Source organism: Triticum urartu, chromosome 5 (assembly GCF_003073215.2).
Source record: "Triticum urartu cultivar G1812 chromosome 5, Tu2.1, whole genome shotgun sequence".
NCBI lineage: Eukaryota > Viridiplantae > Streptophyta > Magnoliopsida > Poales > Poaceae > Triticum > Triticum urartu.
In genome coordinates, this window is record NC_053026.1 from 412309011 (window position 1) to 412325777 (window position 16767).

The 16767-nt window shown below is 41.6% G+C and overlaps 1 protein-coding gene across 1 annotated transcript; it reads left to right on the top strand.

The window, feature by feature from the left end:
- Positions 1 to 206: 206 nt before the first annotated feature.
- On the top strand, positions 207 to 1721 carry LOC125509380. Its single transcript, XM_048674349.1, has one exon. It carries the CDS (start codon positions 390 to 392, stop codon positions 1359 to 1361), a length of 972 nt encoding a protein of 323 aa, XP_048530306.1. The 5' UTR covers positions 207 to 389; the 3' UTR covers positions 1362 to 1721.
- Positions 1722 to 16767: the final 15046 nt, after the last annotated feature.

Sequence of the window (16767 nt, forward strand, 5' to 3'; positions counted from 1 at the left end):
CTGCCGTGCCATGCCATGCTTCATGCCCGGGCATCTGCATCAGACCACGAATGATTGCTCGTGGCCCGTCTGCGAGCTGAAATAGACTATTGTTTGCAGGCATTCCATCTGCCACCTAACATCCCCCTCAACGTTGACACCTCTCCTAACAAATGTTAATGTTAATATGCACAAGAAGATCCGGTGGAAGGCGCAGATGGATCCCTTGTCGACCCTGAAGAGCGGTCTCGACGGCCGCGTGTCCACGAGAACGATTCAACCAGCAATTTACACGGATTATTTATCCCACGTTGATCGAAGGCGTACGTGCTGGTCGCGCCCATGGCTGGCTTATAATTGCACGTGGACGTGGGTTTTCCAAGTTCCATTTTCATCCCGCGGGACGCGCCATGAAGACCAGCTCCTCGTCGCAGGCGCTCTTCCCGGCCGCCTCGTCGCTGTGCACCCCGTACCTCCTCCTCGTGCCCCTCGGCCTCCTCGCCGCGGTGGTCGTCATCCCCAGCCTCGGCTCCTCCCACGTCCGCTCCGACGGCCTCGGCGTGCTCTGCCCCAGCCTCGGCACCGATGGCTACTCCGTCGCGTCGGGAGCCGAGAAGGTCGTCTCCACGGCGGCGGCGGCGGCGCAGCCGGAGTTCCGGCTGCTCGTCGGGGTGCTGACCACGCCGAAGCGGCGCGAGCGGCGGGACATCGTGCGGCTGGCGTACGCGCTGCAGCCGCCGGTGCCGGCGTACGCGCGGGTGGACGTGCGCTTCGTGTTCTGCGGCGTGGACGACCCGGTGGACCGGATGCTGGTGGCGCTGGAGGCCGCGCGGCACGGCGACGTCCTCCTGCTCAACTGCACCGAGAACATGAACGACGGCAAGACCCACCAGTACTTCTCCTCCGTGCCGCGGGTGTTCGCGGGCGCGCCCTACGACTACGTGATGAAGACCGACGACGACACGTACCTGCGCGTGGCCGCCATGGCCGAGGAGCTCCGGCCCAAGCCCCGCGACGACGTCTACCTCGGCTACGGCTTCGCCGTCGGCGACGACCCCATGCAGTTCATGCACGGCATGGGGTACGTCGTCTCGTGGGACGTCGCGACCTGGGTGTCCGCCAACGAGGAAATCCTCCGGCACAACGACACCCACGGCCCCGAGGACCTCCTCTTCGGCAAGTGGCTCAACATCGGGCACCGGGGCAAGAACCGGTACAGCCTCAGGCCAAGGATGTACGACCTCAACTGGGTCATGGACAACTTCCGGCCGGACACCGTCGCCGTGCACATGATCAAGGACAACCGCCGGTGGGCGGCTGCCTTCAGATACTTCAACGTCACCGCCGGGATCAGGCCGTCCAACCTGTACCACTTGCCCTGATCGATCAAGGGGTTTATATTTTCCATTTCTTAAGTAAACTCGCCGTGACGTGGTTGATTGTGCCACGGAAGTGTACGCGATTCACATTCTTTTGCGCTATTTATTTATTATTATTGATTACCTGATTGATCGAGGGCGCACGTAGCCGAACAAAGCTTGGGACTCTCGTCAGCAGTCGTTGATTCAGTTCGCGATTATCGCCGTGAGTGGCGGAAGGTGTGGTGGAATGGTAGACTGTCTGGGGTGCCATCCTATGGATTGCGCTTGGCGATTTAGGGCATGTATTATAGTTGATAAAATAGTTTTATCTTAAGTTTTATATGTATTTTAGAGATGATAAAAAGTATCTGCAATGTGTTATCTCTTAGTCTTATTTTCAATAGCCAATTAATCCTAAAAACGTGATGAGACATGTTGTGCTAAGAGATTATCTCTTGTTTTCTCTTAAATAAGAGAAGACAAACCATTTCTTTATGAGTTCTCTCTTCTCCACCTCATCATTTATCCTACGTGACACTTTTAAGATAGCATCATTGCACATGCTCTTATCTTTTCTTAACATAATTTAAATACTGCTTTCTATCTCAATAAATAGGCACGTAGAGCTCGAGCTCATGTGTGTTCTTGAAAAAGGATGGCATACTTCTCCGGGTAGCACCATCGTATATTGGCGGAACGAGCTTTTCAGATTTTCTGCTGCCACCCGCACCATGGAAGGAGATGTATTCCCTAATTATCCTTTACATGTGGTTTATTTGGCTCGAACGAAACACCCGTACTTTCAAGTGTCAATCGTGTTTTCACACCTGCTGAAACGATGGTTCAGAGCATTTTGATTTCCGGCTGAATGGGCCTATAGTTGTTGATGGCAAGGTGGCGGGGCCGTGACACCTTTTCCGCGAGTATGTGGTTTTTGGGGGCGTGGGCTTTCCCCTCCAGCTTTCTTCTTCTCCTTTTTGAAGTCCTTTCTTCCAGATTTCAGATTGTTTTATAACTTGTAAGCATATTCTTTGGACCCTAATACTGGCTGAACGTCATATTTGGAGGTAGTTTGTGAACTGCTCATGGTGAGTTTCCTTGTGTGGAACAAACACACCATAATTCAAGCCTAGAGTTGGCACTAGTGGTAACATATCCCTTGATTTATTTCAGGTCTTTCATCGATATTGTTCGCTCACTCGTGATCGTTCTATGGTTCGCTGGCTCACGATCGATTAGCTTGTTTCCTTCGGGTTTTTTTTTGTTTCTTTTGTTTTTTCTTTAGGTTTCTTTTACGGTGTTTTTGGTTTTTTCTTCATATATTTCATATTTTGTTTCTCTCTCAAGCTTCTCCGCTATTCTTATTTTCTCTTTATAGCAATTTTTTGCACTGGTTTTTTCTTGTTTTCTTTATTCGGTTTTTTCTTTGTTTTTTCACTTATTTTCTTCGTTTCTTTGTTAGATTTCACAGTTTTTTCCTTCTTTAATTTATTTATTTCTTCATTTTATTTGTTCATTTCTTGTTTTTATTGGTTTTCTTTGTTTTGTTTTTTTCCTTTCTCGGTTTTCTATGTTCCCATTCTTTTGCACTGATTTTCCTTGGTTTTAAAATTTTCGTTATTTGGTTTCCGTTGGTTTTATTTCTATTTTTATTGGATTTCTCTGTTTTTATTGTCCTTTTTATCTGTTTATTTTTTGTTCAACACATGTCAACTTTCCCAGTACATATTCAATATTTTTTATACAACAGAAACATATTTTATTATATACATTTAATTTTTTTAAAATACATGATTACCATTTGAAAAAATAATGTTCTAATTTTTTCCATAAACATTCTACATTTTTGTTTTATATCTTGCAAATAAATTTTTAATGCATGTTTAACATTTATTACAATATTTTTTTTAATACATGGTGAACATTTGTGTAGAACACTTGAATAACATTTTTTCAAATGCTTGATTAACATTTTTTAAATAGATTGTCAACTTTTTTCATATACATTGTATTTTTTTGTATACATGAGAACATTTTTCTATACACATTAAACTTTTTCAAATGCCAGGTTAACATTTTCAAATGTTTTATGTAGAGATTTTTTTTGCAATATACACATTTAGAATATTTGGCAGTGTAGAAAAGTAAAAAAAGAAAGCAAAAAACATAAAAAGGAAAAAAAATATTTGGCAAAGCTTTTTTTTCATAAGAGGTTGTGGCCACGCATGAGTTGGCCCTTCCAAGTCTCACACTCCCTCAAACGAGGCTGCTCTCGTGTCATGTGAGATATAGGCATGCCCTACCTGAGGGGTGCGATTATGGGTCAGTTTGGTTCGAAGCCTGGACAATGTGCCTGAGAGAATCAGCTGCCTGGATAGTGCCTGGACTGATGGAAATTTGTGCCTGACCAGGCTAGCCTGGTGTGTGGGTGTTTGGATAGTGTCCTTGCATGTTGCTGCCTGTTGAGTGCTTAAAAACCTTTTCAAAGATCAGACCGTACTGCTTCTAGGTATTAAATATTCCCAGACTACTACTTTTACCATGCCAGGCACAAAGAATGGAACGCCTGGGCCAGGCTAATCAAAGTGCCTGAGCTAAATATTTTATTTTCTAGCCAAACCAGGCTAATCACACAACTCAGGGAGGGCCAGGCCAGGCAGCCATCTGTTCTTCGAGGACGCAAAGCAAACGCCTACCAGGCATATCCCATGGACCATCCAGGCCAGGCAAAAAATGGCGTGGATGGGAACCAAACTGACTCTATGCGCCGCTTGCTCCGAGAGGGACAACAGCCTCGCTTACAGGGCGCAAGTGATGGACCCTCCTAGTAGGATGTGGGTCGTCACGCTGGCGTCATGCTGACTTCACTTGAATTTCTCAAAAAAATGCATATATGTCAAAACCTTAAATTTACGTAAGAACTTTAGAAAAAATAGTTAAACAATGTTGATAACTTAAAAAAATGTTCGTGACAATGAAAAGATGTTCCCATGTTTCAAATAAATATATGCGATTTTTTTGAAAAAAATGTGTATCCAGTGTAAAGAAAATGTTTATGTAATTTTGATAAATGTTTTGTACTACTAAAAATGTATGTAATGTTTTATGGAAATATGCTCTTATTTCAACAAATGTTCATAGGATAATTTTTGAATTGTTATATAAAATTTGGAAAATGTTCACGTAAGATAAAAAGGGGTTATTTTCTGTTAAAAAGATGCGCGTGGAATTGTAAAAATAATATATTCACGTGTTTCTTAAAAATGCGTGTAAATTTTCTATTTTTTTACACTTTTTCCTTGAGTAACCCTAAAGTTTTTATACAAGGTAAAAGAAATGGTCACATAGTTTAAGAGAATTTTTATGGGCCATAAAATAATGTACAACATTTATTTGGAAAATGTACACGAAAAAATGTTCAAAACATGTATTATTTTAATAAAAATGTACATAATTTATTTGAACAATGTCCAACTTGTATAAAAAAAAGGTTTTACGTGTGCCCTAGAAATGTAGATTGTGTACAAAGAGAAGTTAGATATCCGTTGAAACAACCAAAACCGACTAAATTGATAAAGGAACAAAAAGAGAAAATGAAAACCGAGCAAGACAAAAAGAAAATGAAAGTATAATGAAGGAAGAAAAACCAAAAAAACTCAATGATAAAACAATAGGAAGCAAATTAAAATAAGAAAAAATGACAAAGAAAACAAATAAAACCGAAGAAAAAAAATAAAGGAAACAAAAAATAAAAATAAAAACTGGAGCAGAGCGAACCTACAATGCGATACTAGCAACAGCGAGCAACCACACTTAATTAGGAATTGGTACCGGCACAACGGCCTGTACGCACCACGCAAAGTGGCGGCAGCTCCTAGCTTGCTAGGTTTTCTCCTGCCTCCCGCCAGCATCGTCATTGGTCTACCTTATCTCCTGTGATCTTAGGACTATAGAGGCGCGGTGGATCCTGGTCTTTGCTGACGGGAGGACTCTATATTTTGATATTTTTAAAGTTTTGTTAAGGTTTGTGTCCTTCTTAAAGATACGATGCGGCGACGCCTCTTATAGATGGAATAAAGTCCCCCTCGCCTAGCCCCCGTTCATGTGGTGTTTCTAACATCATCGAAGGGTGTGTGAAGATTTATCTTCAGTCAATCTTATGGGATTCGGTCGTTGTTTGTCTTTGGTGGATCCATTTGGATCCGGTTTTTGTTCTTCTGTGTTCGTGTGTATACAAGTTGAATCCTTCCGATCTACGCTTCTCTTCACCGGCGGCGATTGCCTTTTGGTGCGCTGGTCCCATGGGATCTTAGCACGACGACTTCTGGCTGTGTACTACAATAAAGTTTGCTCGGCTCCGACGAGGGAGGGACGATGACAGCGGCGCGCCTTCGGCTCGCTCTAATGTTTGTAGTTGTCATTAGGTGGTCTACGGATCTGGATATATATTTTACTTTTAGTATTTTTATACTACCATGACAGTTGATGAATAAATCGGAAGTTTTTCTCTCAAAAAAATAAATTGGTACGGGCGACATGTAGCATATGCGGATTCCTTGGTGTGACAATAGCTCAATTGATGCGAGTCCTATGGGGTGCGCCTATGTCTCGCATGTAGCGAGACGTAGGGCAGCCTCGCCCAGGCGTGCGAGAGGCACAAGCCATAGCCTCGTTTTAATATGATTTTTCATGTTTTTGGTTTTTCATTTCTTGATTTATTTATTTTGCAATTCCAAATATTCTAAATATGTATATTACAAAAGAGACTTTACATAAAATATTTGAAAATATTAATCAAGCATTTGAAAAGTGTTGAATGTGTATAGAAAAAAGTTGTTTCTCATGTATATGAAAAATGTATACAAAAAATATACAATGTGAATGAAAAAATTGATCATATATTTAAAAGATATTAACCAATACTTTTAAAATTTTGAAAATGTTAATCAGATATTTGAAAAATGTTAAAGAGGTATAGATTTTTTTTCATATAGATGTTTCCGGTGTATACTAAAAAATCAATGTGTAAGCAAAAAGGTTGTTGATGTATTCAAAAAAATTTCCTGGTGTGTACAAAAGATGTACAATATACATTTAATAAAAGTAGACATAAAAATGTTTATTTATAAAATGTAGATTTTATATTAACTAGTCAATGTGTATACGCAATGCACGTTAATTTGAAAGTATATTAAGTGCATGCAAATATTGCATGCTATTATGTGATTAACACTATATTTGGCATGAAATTAACTGCACGCTACACGTGTTGAGCGCTCGACATTGAAGCAGTCTAGGTCGTTCGATTGACATGATTTGATGGCCAAGATTAATTTAATCTGCCCCTTTGGGTCTTTTAATATTTTATATTAAAAATGTTAAATATAAATATAAAATTGTTGCTAATGTATATGTAAATGTACATTGTGTGATAAAAAATGTTTATTGACTTCAGATAAAACATAACCATGTATTGAAAAATGTTGACCATGTATTCAAAAAATATATTGGATATATACAAAAAATGTTCAATGAAAAAGTAAACATTAAAAAATAAACTCTCAAATATTGTAATCATGTATTTCAAAAATGTAAAACATCTATACAGAATATGTTTCTGAAGTATACAAAATATGTCGAAAGTGTACTGAAAAAGTTGACATGTGTTAAAAAGACAATAAAAATCGACAAAGAAACAAAGTTAAATGAAGACACTCAATAGAAAATAAAAACATGAAAAATGGAAACCGAACAGAACAAATGCAAAAACTGAAAACAAACAAACCTGAAAAGGAACAAAGCAAAACAAAGAAAATCGATGCAAACAAAAGAAACAAAGAAAAATGAAGAAATAAAAGAAAAACTAAGAAAACCATGACACGAATGAAGAAAACTGGTGTAAAAACGAGACATAATAGAAGGAAAAAAACCAATAAAAAAGTAGGAAAAACAAAGAAAAAGATGAAACCATACTTAACATTGACCACCTGTGCCTTGGTGGAAAAGTAGAAGAACTCGCCTCACTCGACCCAAAGAAGAAAACTGATCGGGTCAGTAGCTACACGACGAGCAAAAGCTTCCGGCGAGACGGATGGGGCACTTACTATTAGCCAGATGTAGGCTTTACGACTCTATGAGCGCGTCATCTGTAGCGCCAATATAAGAGCAACTCTAGCAAACCTTGCATCCGGTTGGTCTATAAAACGCGTTCGCAGTTCGTGAAAAAATAGTTTTGCAGACCGGCTGTCTAAAATGGTTTTGCAGACCGGCACAGACGGCCGCAGATGCAGACCCCGCATAACGGATCCGTAAAAAAAGATATTCGCGGAATATACTCTTTTACGAATCAGTTTTGCAGGGTCTGATTGGGCGCAGCTCCTTCCTATCCGGAAAACCTAAATTTACACCTTTATTAGATCCAACATAATGCATTTCTTTGCTTTTTCAACAATATTAGATACATAGACATCACCAAATCTTTGGTAGAATAGTAAGACCAAAGAAAACAAGAACCACAAGTATGCATTTTAGAAGATGTCTAACTTCCCTAACTGCTCCCACTAGTTGGACTAATATCTTCTCCATGCATTCATTGTTGATCTGCGGATTCTTGATTTTGCATTCTTCTTTCTTCATCTTTAATTCAAAAGAAGTAGACGTTGCTTCCCCTCTAGTTGCACATGCACCCGATTTATTGCCTTCGATTCTACTAAGGAGTGCACGAACATCTATTAATTTTCTTTCTATCAACAAATCAATGTGTTCGCCTTCCCAAAACCAAAATGAGCATCCATCTTCCTACACACAATGAGTGAGCATGTTCAAAATGAATTACCGCAATTGAACCAAATAATGAGCTATCAAAATGAGCTACCGCAAGTGCATGTACCACGTCGTTTTCGCATTTGAAGAACACCCATCCGGGGTGTTTCAGCGTGCCCGAAGTGAGCCGCAGCACTTTCCGCGTGCAGTCGTCGCACTCTATGAACGACATCGGCAAGCCACAAAGACGCCGCGCGAGCGCCGTCCCCGGTGGACGGCCGGATGAATCCATGCACGCAAACCTTCGGCGGCGGCGGGCGGACGAAGCAGTACCTGCATGCGGCGATGCGCCCTTGCCTGGGCTGCGGGAGAGGCTTCCCGATCACTCCATCGCTTGGGGCAGCAACCGGCGGCCGGAAAAGCCAAATCCGGCGGCCCGCGATGAAGTGACGCAGATCTCCAAATCCGGCGGCCCGCCGACGCGGGGGGGGGGGGGGGGGGGGGGGGGGGGGGGGGGGGGAGGCCTCGTGCGTGTGGCGGTCTTCCGGCATGCTTCTGCCGGCTGCTTTCGCCGGAATCTTGGGCGGCGGCCGGCGGCGGCGCGAGGGGGAAGAGGAGAGGTGGTTGGTGGAAGAAAGCGCGGGATGAAATGTCCCCCCACCAACCGCTTCCGCTTATATGCAGGGCACCGCAGCCGCGAGGCGGAAACCCGCGTTTTCCTGGGTTGGATTCGGGATTTTGCCGCGCCTCCTAAAATTTTTTGCGGGCCGGGGCGGGATGCATGGTCTGATCGGGCTGGTTTTTTCGCCCCGACCCGCATTTTGACGGTTATTTTACAGGTCGGAGCGGGATGCGGGGTCTGCTAGAGTTGCTCTAAATGGGCCAGACATATGTAGAGACGTCTACTAGAATGTGAGCCTTACCTATCTGGCTCGGGAAATTATCTGGTGCATCGGAGCTTGTGATGCTATCGGTGCACGGAACTCATATTGTGCTTTTAAAATGTTTTAAAAAATTAGCACACTCATACAACATCAATGTAGATTGTCACACAATTTCAAATCAAAATTCTAAATATAGCTCGAAAAACAAAAATGAAAATTCAACACTAAATAGTAGATAACATAATTTGGGTTTTAGATTTTGCCCACTGATATCAAATTTGGCACTTTTGTATCTCAAGAAATATTTTAATTTTTTATACAAAATTTTGTGACATCATACATTAATGTTGTGTCAACATGTTAGATTTTTTTTTCAGATTGTAAAAATATATTCTATGGCACCCGATGCACTGGTAGCACCACAAGTGCGGGTGCACCAGATATGTTCCCGCCTGTCTTCCCTCCTCAAAGAAAAAAAAAAAATACGCCCCCCAAAAAAAAAAAAAATACCCGCCCCCCCCCCCCCCCCCCCTAATAAAACTGATTACTAGCTTAGCAGCTACGTAGGTTTTTCTGGTTGATTTTTCTTTATATTTTTTTTTGAAAATGCTCGAAAACACATTAGTTGAAAATATTTTCATTTAATTAATTTTATATAAAAAGATTTAATAAAAAATTCACCGTGTATTATAAAATATTCAGGGAGTGTTAAAATGTTCTGCTCGCAGTTCTAGAAAAATGTCCATAACTTTCAGAAAAGTTGTTCGTGTTATTTTAGAAAAATGTTCACACTCTTTAATTTTTGTCACTTTTAAAATATATTCGCAACACTAAAAAATGTTGCACTTTTAGAAAAAAGTTGATGACACTTTTGAAAAAAAAAATCAACATTTGCTTAAAAATGTTCTTCATGTCTTATAAAAACGTTTGTGCAATTTACAAAATGTTCTTAAACGTAAAAACAATGTTGCATGTTATTATAAAAATTTAATAGTTTTTATGAAAATTTACAAATGTGTGTTAATGTTTTATCATTTATTAGAAAATTTTACATTTTGTTGAAATAAAAAAAGGGAATAATAATAATAATAATAATAATAATAATAATAATAATAATAATAATAATAATAATAATAATAATATGTGTATTAAGAAATTCATTGTCCATTTTGCAAAATGTGCAACATGTATTTGGAAGATGTTTAACGTGTATATTAAAAATGTTCAACCTATATTTGAAAAGTATTTAACATGTATTTAGAAAAGGTTGATAATGTAACAAAAAAAAGGCAAAATCCGACACACAACTTTTGAAACGAATAGAGAACCCCACGAAAAAATCAGAATGAAATTATTGAACTAATGCCACGTAAGAAAAATGATCTATGATGCACGCTTACTGGGCAGCCACATAATCCTACGCTAGAGGCAAACCCCACAGGCAAGACATATGGTGTCATCGCAGTAAATGATATATAGCCCTAGCGATGGATTCTCTTGGAATATTGCACTAGTTGGGCCAGATACATGCCAAAGTTTTGCAAAAGGCCGAAAGAGAAGAAAAACAAAGATAGCGAAAACGAGGGGGCTCTTAATTAGGGGTTATGCCCGAGACATCCAACGACCACTTTTAGGGCATGGGAGTGTGCCACAAAGTGCGCCCTAACGATGCTACATGTCGCGTGTTGGACGCTCCCCCATCCCAACCTTATTTAGGTTTACTTGTTTTTTATTTTTCTTCTTCTTTTTTCTTTTTTTCTCATTTTCCATTTTTTCTTCTTTATGTTTACCTTTTTCAGTTATGTACTTTTGTAAAAAAATGTTTTTTCATAAGATCTTTGGCTGTAGTTTTTATGTGTGGTGGAATTCTATTCATATCAAACCTGGCCAGATGGGCCGGCCCATCACGACACAACTTGAGCTACACGGGCCAGGCATGACATGGCCCACCCAGGCACACCAACTATATGGGCATTGCCGGGCTGGCACACATGTCTAGCTCCCCAGCCCAGGCATGATCCCCTTAGTAAACGGGTCGGTCTGTGGCACATTTTGCCCGCCCCTCGTAGGATTCAACATATTGGGTTGTTTTGGGCCTATATTCAGTCTATTGGTTTTATAAATAAATATATATAAAATTAAGAAAACTAAATATGTCGTGCCATGTCGGCACTCGTGCCCAGCCACTCGCCCAGACATGTCCCTAGGCAGACCACGTATCGGCATGACCCGATTATAAACATGTCGGGCACGCGGGCTATCAGGCTAGCACGCTAGGACCAGCCCATTTTGCCACCTTTGATTCATATCTCTGACTCCCACTTTAGCTCTCACCTTTTCCAGTGCGATAGTGTCCATGTCGATCACTAGTACATGACTAACCAACCAAGTAAGGCAGATGTCTCAAACATACCAAAGAAATGTCTACAACATTCATGGACTTTACCAAACTTAAACCTCAAAGTATGTAGTTTCCCAACAGCTTGACTATAAAGACCAACTCCGAACATGGATAACAACACGAGTCCCAAAAAAACTCCAAATTTGGAAAGTTCCACTAGTTTGAGTTTGTTAGAGAATATCATCAAATAACAGTTCTTCTCATGGCTTTTGGCTCTCCATTGCTTGCTTTAGCTGAACATGTTGTTAAAACCTTGAAGAAATTGAGTCTCATTTATGTTTCTAGGCTTAATCCTCACAGCAGCCACTGGATTGATATGGTCCACAATCAACACATTTTTAGTGTTTTGCACGGGAAGCACACCCAATCTTTTAGTAGCATATAACCAACATATTTAGCACAAGTTTCATCTACTAAGCCAAGCACAATCATCAGCAATATGTGTGTCCTTTTCACAAATCACACAATGCTCCAACTTGGACTCTTTAGTGGTATGTCTAGTGTCCTTTCACTTGCTGCAAGGCCGCCTACTGAAATTTCCACTTCCACTACTCTCCTGCATCATCCTAGACCGCCCGTAGATCTTCTAGAACCAAACTCTTCCTCTGGTTGCCTCCACCTGAACCAGCAGCTCCCACAACATTTTACACACCACCATCATAAAAAAAAGCATCAACCCCAACATTTTTTGCCTACATTAGGACCACTTGTAGACACATGTATCTGATCTCCCGAGTTGGAAGAACTAGGTTTAGAAGCATGGAGTGTGCTGACAGCTCTGAGAAAACTAGGAAAGAAGGGACCGAAGCCACTGTGGTTGCTGAACCAAATCATGCATTATCTTGTTCTTATTCTGACCTCCAGGGAGGGGGGGGGGGAGGGGTTATTCGAGCAAGAAGCTCCTGAGATATCACCCCCTCTCTTCTGAGAGGAGCCCACCTCTAAATTTAACTTTTGCCCATTATTTCCTATACCCCAGTCTGAACCCCATCAACACTTGAACCCTGTCCACAATAGTCCTAAGAATTCTAACTTTTATTCATCTCAACACCATAGTTCTCTTAATGAAAACCATCGAAATTGTTGTACCAAGATCTATCAATACCATGAGATTGCAAATCTCTCTTAAATAACTCATCATGCACTGGTGCGCGTCGGTCCTAAACATACGATTTTTAACCCCTTTCCGCGACGGCCTGGAACCGTCGCCAAGTGAGTGTGGGCGATAGGGGGGGTCCTTCCCACACGACCCAGAAACCGTCGGGGATATGCCCTCCTGGCACACACATTCGGCAAAATGAGGTCGTGTGCGACCGACGAGCGCTCAAATACGGAAATACGTATAGTACAGCTAAAAAATACAATTATACGGCGAAATTGTTTCTGGTCGCAAGTACATACCACACAGTCAGTCCCCGCTAAACATTTTCATTCGTATGTACATCCCACATAGTCGCTTCAAGGAAAACGTTTCCGTTCACAGGTACATCACACACAATTTTTCCTGGTAAATCATTTCTGATAGCGTTGCCATTGCACACGATATTAATAATTTTATCGTTTGCGTTATTGAATGCATCACACACGATGCGTAGAAAGAAACTGTGTGGCAAAGGTTGTCCACCACACACACTTTTTATGTGATAAACGTTTGCGCAAGGTGGCCTAACACAAACATTTTTCAAGAGAAAGTCGTGTGTGCAGTGGATATTGGTCGCACACGTAGTGGATCCTAGAAACTAAAGGAAATATGCCCTAGAGGCAATAATAAAGTTATTATTTATTTTCTTATATCATGATAAATGTTTATTATTCATGCTAGAATTGTATTAACCAGAAACTTAGTACATGTGTGAATACATAGACAAACAGAGTGTCACTAGTATGCCTCTACTTGACTAGCTCGTTAATCAAAGATGGTTAAGTTTCCTAGCCATGGACAAGAGTTGTCATTTGATGAACGGGATCACATCATTAGAGAATGATGTGATTGACTTGACCCATCTGTTAGCTTATCACAATGGTCGTTTAGTTTTTTGCTATTGCTTTCTTCATAACTTATACATGTTCCTATGACTATGAGATTATGCAACTCCCGATTACCGGAGGAACACTTTGTGTGCTACCAAACGTCACAACGTAATTGGGTGATTATAAAGGTGCTCTACAGGTGTCTCCGATGGTACTTGTTGAGTTGACATAGATCGAGATTAGGATTTGTCACTCCGATTGTCGGAGAGGTATCTCTGGGCCCTCTCGGTAATGCACATCACTATAAGCCTTGCAAGCAATGCAACTAATGAGTTAGTTGCAGGATGATGTATTACGGAACGAGTAAAGAGACTTGCCGGTAACGAGATTGAGCTAGGTATTGAGATACCGACGATCGAATCTCGGGCAAGTAACATACAGATGACAAAGGGAACAACGTATGTTGTTATGCGGTTTGACCGATAAAGATCTTCGTAGAATATGTAGGAGCCAATATGAACATCCAGGTTCCGCTATTGGTTATTGACCGGAGACGTGTCTCGGTCATGTCTACATAGTTCTCGAACCCGTAGGGTCCGCACGCTTAACGTTCGGTGACGATTGGTAATATGAGTTTATGTGTTTTGATGTACCGAAGGTAGTTCGGAGTCCCAGATGAGATCGGGGACATGACGAGGAGTCTCTAAATGATCGAGACGTAAAGATCGATATATTGGACGACTATATTCGGACATCGGAAAGATTTCGAGTGATTCGGGTATTTTTTGGAGTACCTGAGAGTTACGGGAATTCGCCGGGGAGTATATGGGCCTTATTGGGCTTTAGGGGAAAGAGAGAGGGGAGACTACACCCCCAAGGCTTAGTCTGAATTGGACTAGTGGGAGGGGCCACGCCCCCTCCTTCCTTCTCTTCTCTTTTCCCTTTCCTTCTCTCCTACTCCTACTACATGGAAGGGGGGAATCCTACTCCTGGTGGGAGTAGGACTCCCCAGGGCGCGCCATAGTAGAGGGCTGGCCCTCCCCCTCCTCCACTCCTTTATATACGGGGGGGGGGGGCACCCTAGGACACACAAGTTGATTGTTCCAAGCCGTGTGCGGTGCCCCCCTCCATCATAATCCACCTCGATCATATCATAGCGGTGCTTAGGCGAAGCCCTGCGTCGGTAGCAACATCATCACCATCATCATGCTGTCATGCTGACGGAACTCTCCCGTGAAGCTTTGTTGGATCGGAGTTCGTGGGACGTCATCGAGCTGAACGTGTGCTGAACTCGAAGGTGCCGTACATTCGGTACTTGGATCGATCGGATCGTGAAGACGTATGACTACATCAACCGCGTTCTCATAACGCTTCTGCTTATGGTCTACGAGGGCACGTGGACGATACTCTCCTCTTTTGTTGCTATGCATCACCATGATATTGTGTGTGCGTAGGATTTTTTTTGAAATTACTATGTTCCCCAACAGTGGTATCAGAGCCAGGTTTATGCGTAGATGTTATATGCACGAGTAGAACACAAAGGAGTTGTGGGCGTGGGTATATACATATTGCTTGCCGTCACTAGTTGATTCTTGATTCAGCGGCATTGTTGGATGAAGCGGCCCAGACCAACATTATGCATACGCTTACGCGAGACTGGTTTTACCGACGTGCTTCGCACACACGTGGCTAGGTGGGTGTCTGTTTCTCTAGCTTTAGTTGAATCGGATTCAATGAACATGGTTCTTTCTGAAGATCAAAAAGCAAGCACTATACCGCGTTGTGGTTTTTGATGCGTAGGTAAGAACGGTTCTTGCTCAGCCCATAGCAGCCACGTAAAACTTGCAACAACAAAGTAGATGACGTCTAACTTGTTTTTGCAGGGCATGTTGTGATGTGATATGGTCAAGACGTGATGAGATATAAATTGTTGTATGAGATGATCATGTTTTGTTAAAGTTATCGGCAACTGGCAGGAGCCTTATGGTTGTCTCTTTATTGCATAAGATGCAAGTGCCATGTAATTGCTTTACTTTATCGCTATGCGATAGCAATAATTGCAAAAGCAATAGCTGGTAAGATGACCATGTGACGACACATTGATAAAATATCAAGATGATGGAGATCATGGTGTCATGCCGGTAACAATGGAGATCATGACAGTACATTGGAGAGATCAAAGGCACAAGATGATGATGGCCATATCATGTCACATATTTCGATTTCATGTGATGTTTATCTTTTATACATCTTATTTTGCTTAGTTCGGCGATAGCTTTATAAGATGATCCCTTACTATAAATTTCAAGGTACAAGTGTTCTACCTGAGTATGCATCGTTGCCAAAGTTCGTCGTGCCGAGACACCACGTGATGATCGGGTGTGATAAGCTCTACGTTCACATACAATGGGTGCAAGCCAGTTTTGCGCACGCAGAAATACTCGGGTTAAACTTGACGAGCCTAGCATATGCAGATATGGCCTCGGAACACTAGAGACCGAAAGGTCGAGTGTGAATCATATAGTAGATATGATCAACATAATGATGTTCACCATTGAAAACTACTCCATCTCACGTGATGATCAGACATGGTTTAGTTGATTTGGATCACGTGATCATTTAGATGACTAGAGGGATGTCTATCTAAGTGGGAGTTCTTAAGTAATATGATTAACTGAACTTAAATTTATCATGAACTTAGTCCTGATAGTATTTGCATATCTATGTTGTAGATCAATAGCTCGCACATAGCTTCCCCGTTTATTTTTGATATGTTCCTAGAGAAAAACAAATTGAAAGATGTTAGTAGCAATGATGTGGATTGGATCCATGATTTGAGGATTATCCTCATTGCTGCACAGAAGAATTATGTCCTTGATGCACCGCTAGGTGACGGACCTATTGTAGGAGCATATGCAGATGTTATGAACGTTTGGCAAAGGTCGGTATGATGACTACTTGATAGTTTAGTGCACCATGCTTTACGGCTTAGAACCGGGACTTCAAAAATGTTTTGAATGCCACGGAGCATATAAGATGTTCCAAGAGTTGAAATTAGTATTTCAGACTCATGCCCATGTCGAAAGGTATGAGACCTTTGACAAGTACTTTGCCTACAAAATGGAGGAGAATAGCTCAACTAGTGAGCATGTGCTCAGAATGTCTGAGTGCTACAATCACTTGAATCAAGTGGGAGTTAATCTTCCAGATAAGATAGTGATTGACAGAATTCTCTAGTCACTATCACCAAGTTACTAGAACTTCATGATGAACTATAATATGCAAGGGATAACAGAAACGATTCCCAAGCTCTTCGTGATACGGAAATCGATGAAGGTAGAAATCAAGAAAAGCATCAAGTGTTGATGGTTGACAAAACCACTAGTTTCAAGAAAAGGGCAAAGTGAAG